This window comes from Capsicum annuum, chromosome 5, assembly GCF_002878395.1.
Source record: "Capsicum annuum cultivar UCD-10X-F1 chromosome 5, UCD10Xv1.1, whole genome shotgun sequence".
NCBI lineage: Eukaryota > Viridiplantae > Streptophyta > Magnoliopsida > Solanales > Solanaceae > Capsicum > Capsicum annuum.
Window position 1 is genome coordinate 6,621,073 of NC_061115.1, and position 6,674 is coordinate 6,627,746.

Sequence of the window (6,674 nt, forward strand, 5' to 3'; positions counted from 1 at the left end):
ATATAAATTATGCCAACAGAGGAACAAAAATACCTTCAGTTTCAAAAAAGAATTTTGATACTAAATTTAATATTATAATGGAACGACATAACTTAATTTTAACAAAACTTATGCAAAGACCTCACTAGTGAAATTTCATCAAGTATGTTGTTGTATGCAAAGAGATGCAAACTTTCATTTCATAACCCACAAGTTATGCCTTAAATAGTATGTCGTTTATCAGCAAAAGTTCAGTTTAGAACCCACAAATTAAGACGTAGAAGGCACAACTTAGTTTCTATATAAATTATGCCAAAATACCTTCAGTTTCAAAATCGACAAATTTTGCCATAAAAGAAAAATAAACGCCCACCGTGGGGCTCGAACCCACGACCACAAGGTTAAGAGCCTTGCGCTCTACCAACTGAGCTAGACGGGCTTTGTTTTATCATACCCACATAATCACTGGAATTTGTAACTGAATGTGAGAAAGAATAACGCTACTGCAATAGTTGCTTTCCCTCTGTTTTATTGACCTATGATTAATGTAAACTATAATTAACCACCTTCCTTTTCAACACTATATAGCATTTCAAAGATATAATGACCTATGATGAATCAAGTCAACAGACATAATCAACCATCAATAAGATTCTTACCACAGTTACAGTAGTATATACTCATACCCACTAGTGTCTACACCTTACAAACTAAACTTACCATAGTGAAATGATTTATAATGAAGTGAAAATATATGATTATTTACCACAACTAGATGATAATTGTGTACATAAACACGTCGCAAGTTGAATTAGTTTGCGTAAACAGCCGTGGCGAGTATGTTTTTACCCATCTTTCAGTTACCTCAAATAAGGGGGTGTGGGGAGAGAACACATAAAGAGAAGAATAATGGAAGAGTGGAAACTTCTAAGTCAATAGTAATAAAAGCCAACAATCAAACTCCTTGCCCTCTCAATATCTTCAATCCAACATGAGAACAAAAACACAGAAAATAAAGCTAGAATATAACACTGCAATTGCATTTGTGATCCAGTAGGAAATAAGAAGTATTTTCCTTTCACCAACACTGTCAATCGTGGAAAATTAGAAACACTTTCTGTGGACAATGGACGGACCAGATTCATCGTACTCTGTCTTTGCAATCCACATCTACAGAAATGGAAGAGAAGCAGAAAACATCATCAGAAACTGTCAAGCTTCTAAATACGATAGGCACAGAAGAGCGCAAGAAAAGGAAGACTGGGGAGGGGCAGGACGACAAGGATCTATTATATTTATACGCAGTATTAACCTACATTTCGGCTAGAGGCTGTTTCCTCGTCTTCTAAGTACGATTGACACAGAATAGCACAAAGCTTATAATATTAGGAGGGAGAAAGGAGCAAACCTGCTGGAACGTGCTAAGGGATGCCAAGATGGAGCCTCCGATCCAGACACTGTATTTCCTCTCTGGTGGAGCAACCACCTTAATCTTCATGCTGCTAGGAGCCAATGCAGTAATTTCTTTGCTCATTCTATCAGCAATACCCGGGAACATGGTAGATCCACCACTGAGCACAATGTTTCCATAAAGGTCTTTTCTAATATCCACATCACACTTCATGATAGAGTTGTATGTGGTCTCGTGGATTCCTGCAGCTTCCATTCCAATCATTGAAGGTTGGAAAAGCACCTCAGGACACCGGAAACGCTCAGCACCAATGGTGATCACCTGTCCATCTGGGAGCTCATAGCTCTTCTCGACAGAAGAGCTGGTCTTAGATGTCTCGAGTTCTTGTTCATAGTCAAGAGCTATGTAAGCAAGCTTTTCTTTCACGTCCCTGACAATTTCCCGTTCAGCTGAGGTGGTGAAAGAGTAACCACGCTCGGTAAGGATCTTCATCAAACTATCAGTGAGGTCACGACCTGCCAAGTCAAGACGGAGAATGGCATGTGGAAGGGCATACCCTTCATAAATTGGCACAGTGTGGCTGACACCATCACCGGAGTCCAACACAATACCTGTGGAGAAGAAAAAAATTAGCAGCAATAACCCGACAGATAACAACCATGTCAAAAATACAAGGCTAGACGCAATCATATCCACACTAAGTCATCACATAAATGCAAGATCTTTTAACGGTATAAGCATCAAGAAACTTGAGAGAAGTAGTCACATAAAATAAATATGCTAATAAAGAAAGAAAATTTTCTTACCGGTTGTACGACCACTGGCATACAGTGAGAGCACAGCCTGGATAGCAACATACATAGCTGGGGTATTGAAAGTCTCAAACATAATCTGGGTCATCCTTTCACGGTTAGCCTTTGGGTTAAGAGGTGCTTCAGTTAGGAGGACAGGGTGCTCCTCAGGGGCAACACGAAGCTCATTGTAAAAAGTGTGATGCCATATCTTCTCCATATCATCCCAGTTGCTGACAATTCCGTGCTCAATTGGATATTTAAGAGTTAAAATACCTCTCTTTGATTGAGCTTCATCTCCCACGTAGGCATCTTTTTGACCCATACCCACCATCACACCAGTATGGCGGGGGCGGCCAACAATACTAGGAAATACAGCTCGTGGAGCATCATCTCCAGCAAACCCAGCCTAGATAATAAACTGATATAAGAATCTCCTTGTTTTGTTGACATAATGGACCACAAGGTAACAAGCAATCAAGCATGACTAAAAAAACATAATGAACGTCAACTCCATACTACTAAAAAGTACAGCTTACCTTGACCATTCCTGTTCCATTGTCACAGACAAGGGGCTGAATATCCTCTCCGTCTGCCATCTTATGCTATTTCCTACATTAAAATACGGAACTTGAGTAAAAGATGTATAGGTCCAAGAAATTACATCTAATTCTGATATCTTGTTTCTTTATACTAGCTTTTGCTACTTCTAAATAACAAATAACTTCTAAAATATGCTGAACACATAAAGTTCCACACAAAAACATACACCTTATGTGAAAGAGATGTTCTTACTATTCTTTCATTCAAAGGTTACTATTACTTCGAACCTCTGTTTTTCAGTTTATAGAGAAATATATATCCTCTCTTTGCAGGGATGACAAAATAAAGGCTCCGCACACAAATTATAGATATTATTATAGCTAATGACAAATCGTTGCATCAACAAATCAATAGAATATGTTTCTTTCACAACATTGGAGATTCAGGGCATATCAAACCAGCTCATGAAGTTCACAAGCAAAGTTGGTCAAGAAATGTAATATTGATCTGCCATGGATAATGGATAAATGATATAATCACCACCAGTTTTTGGAGGATTTTTACATTTACTAGGTTGAGTAGATACAGCTTTTGCAAGCCTCATAAGGTGCAGCATACAGTCCATAACACAACACACCCCAAGGTACATAAAACTTATCCCCACATAAAACTCAATTTTTTGTTAACCCTGGTGTTCGGGCGTGCACCTCGATTAATCCCACCGGATACCTGACAACCCCCCACCAACAATAGGTACCAGATAATACTGACCATCAAAGCTAGAACAAAAGGAAAGAAATCACCTAGTGTTTGGATTTGAACTGAGACCTCATGAAAACTAAATAGCTTCTATTTCACAGAAAAGCTACAATTAGACTCAAATAAACCATATAAATTCAGATTCCACATCTTTTCACAAATCCAAAGCATCACGTAAGGAATCCTGAAATTTTATTGTGCTATGATCATCACAACAAATCAAAACAAATAGCATTATTAGCATTGCTTCTGCACTTCTGCCAAGCGAATACAAACGACGACATTAATACTATAACATTCATCCTCGACAAGTATACAGCAGATCCAACAAAATCCTAATCAAAACTTCACAAAAAGAACAACAAACAATTCTATGTTCATCGATAACTTTATCCAAGTCATAGCTGCGAAATCTAGAAATGTGATGCAGCTCATTCAATTTCGATACGAACAATGAACAACTGGAGATTCATGATGAACGGATCTATGGATCGAAAACATATTACTATAAGACACCTCAAAATCATACATAATTATCCAAAAATGAGATTGAAATTGCAAAATACAGATGAATTGTAGTATCTCCTTTTTAGGAGCTGGAAATAGAAGAAAAAATTTGTAAAGAGAGGAAGACACACAAAAACAGACAGGCATGAACTGCAAAAATGTGGGAGCTCATTCAATTTTGATACTATTTTCCATATATAAACCAACGATGAACTCCGGAATATTCCGATGAACAGATCTACAGATCGAAAACATTACTATTACTACAAAAATCGAACAATTACACCTCAATATCAAACATAATTATAAAAAAAATGCAAATGAAAATGCAGATGAATTTTACAATATTTATGTCATATATCTACAACAACTAGAAATGTGCTAGCTCATTCAATTTTGAGACACTATTTTCCATATATCAACTAACAATGAACGGATCTACACATCTAAAAAAGCAACTATTACTACAAAAATGGATCAATTACACCTCAATATCAAATAGAATTATCAAAAAATTGAGAGAAAAAGCTATAGAAATTGTAAAATGCAGATGAATTTCACAATATCTATGCCACATATCAGCAAAAACTAAAAATGTACAAGCTCATTCAATTTGATAGTACTATTTTCCACATATCAACTAACGATGAACAGATCTACGCATCTAAAAACACAATAATTACTACAAAAACCATTCAATTACACCTCAATATCAAACAAAATTAAAAAAATGAGAAAAAATTCAATCAAAAATGCAAATGCAGATAAAAATCAATAACTACATCTCAACATCATATATAATCATAAAAAAAAATGAAAAAAAATCAATTTATGTATATAAAAACATAATTATTACTACAAAAATCGATCAATTACACTTCAATATCACATACAGTTATAAATAAAAAAGCGAAAAAATTCAATTAAAATTGAAAATGCAGCTCAATCATACCTTTTTCCGAATTGAAAATCGAAGAGAAAATTGTAAAGATAGAAAGAGAGATGAGAGAGAGAGGCACACACACAAATGTGAAAAACTCTCTTTCTTCTTCTACTAATTCTAACCCTCTAAGAGGAAAATGCGAAGAGAAAGGAGAGAAATTATATATATATGGAAGATTGGAGAGGAAATGTGGGCCGTTGGATTTTGTGATCGAATGATAAACGGGTGGTGATCAGTGTAACACGTCGTGGGGGGCTATCATTACCTCATTACTCATAAGTGGTTGTCACACACTCCCACCTCCATATTATAAGAAATTTCTTTCCATTATATATGTCAAATTTAAGAAATAAGTAAAAAAAAAAAAAATTAGTATTAAATTTACTAAATTGTTCTTTTTAGAAAGGAAAAGGAATTAGTAGTTGTTTTTGCTAGTGGAGTTGTAATTGTTTTATGTCATTTTTAAATATGTTGCTAACTATTAGTAATATTATCCTTCTTCCGACTTATTTTATGTGGCATACTTTCATCGGATATGTAATTTAAGAAATAAAAAAAATACTTGATGTTTATCGAATTGTTCTTTATTAAAAAATATACAACTACTATTTTTAATTAAGTGAGATCTTATAAGTGGGACCAACAAGGATAAAAGTGAAATTATGTCGTTAAATAGTTATCAAATAAGAAAAAGTGACATTCTTTTTTAGATAAATCAAAAAGAAAATGACGACATATAAAATGAGACGAAGGGAGTACCAAATAACTTAATTTTTGTGTAGCAGGGTATCCCGTAAGCAGGATTAGGTATTGAATCCTATCTAGTCCTTCTTCGATCGATTGAGCTGATGCAACGAGTATTATTTTTCAAAGCAATGCCTAGAAAACTCTCTCGTCTGGTTCCTTCTCAGTCAAGGTTGTTGCACAAAGCTTACTTAGGGTGATTCACATCTCTTTTGTGATTTGTGAACTATTTTATATGGGAACAAGTTTATTCAATTGCACATTCGAGAAATAGCAATTACAAATCACAAACCAAATAATATATGACACATGTTTTGGATAACGAGTACATGACCTTAGATAACAGACTATAGATGACACAAATTAGGATAGTAAGCTAGTAAGGTAATTGAGTTATCGCACTTATTTTTCTATACTAGTAGTAATATTAATCTCGTAGTTTTTGTCCTTCAATTCATGCTATTATCTGTTATTTCTTGTACTTTAGTTATTGTATTATTTTGTGCTAGTTATTATTCTTATCTCCAAAATATTTTATCTTGCTTTACATACTTCCTCCGTTCTCTTTTACTTGACACATTTTGACTTGACACACACATTAAGAAAAATAATTAGTAACATGATTATTTTATCATAGTACGCTTATTAAATGATGTTTATATGGTGTCTTGAAATTAATTTGAAGAAAAATAATTAATGTTAAGGATAAATAAGAAAAAAAAAAAGTTTGTCTTTTCTTGATATGTCAAAAATGACAAGTAAAAGTAGAAATTCAATTAGAAAATTAATGATAAGTAAAAGCGAACAGAGAGAGTATTTTACAATGACTTCTTCAGGACCACTTTGTTTCGCTTTTCTTTGAGCAGAGAATCTATTTAAAACCACCTCTTTGCCTTCCAAGGTAGGAGAATAAAGACTACGTATGCCCTACTTCTTCAAACATCACTTATGAAATTACACAATAATATGTATGTATATATATATATATTGTTGTCGT

The 6,674-nt window shown here is 34.4% G+C and overlaps 1 protein-coding gene and 1 non-coding gene across 2 annotated transcripts; both read right to left on the reverse strand.

The window, feature by feature from the left end:
* Positions 1-345: 345 nt before the first annotated feature.
* Positions 346-418, reverse strand: TRNAK-CUU. The gene has a single exon. It is a non-coding gene; the product is annotated as a tRNA-Lys (tRNA).
* Positions 419-889: 471 nt separating this feature from the next.
* LOC107870208 (actin-97) lies at positions 890-5,238 on the reverse strand. The gene is made up of 5 exons (XM_016716654.2): positions 4,943-5,238; positions 2,721-2,793; positions 2,197-2,590; positions 1,388-2,001; positions 890-1,149 (listed from the first exon to the last, which is right to left on the reverse strand). Exons 2-5 carry the CDS (start codon positions 2,778-2,780, stop codon positions 1,084-1,086), a joined length of 1,134 nt encoding a protein of 377 aa, XP_016572140.1. The 5' UTR covers positions 2,781-2,793; positions 4,943-5,238; the 3' UTR covers positions 890-1,083.
* Between the last annotated feature and the right edge of the window lie 1,436 nt (positions 5,239-6,674).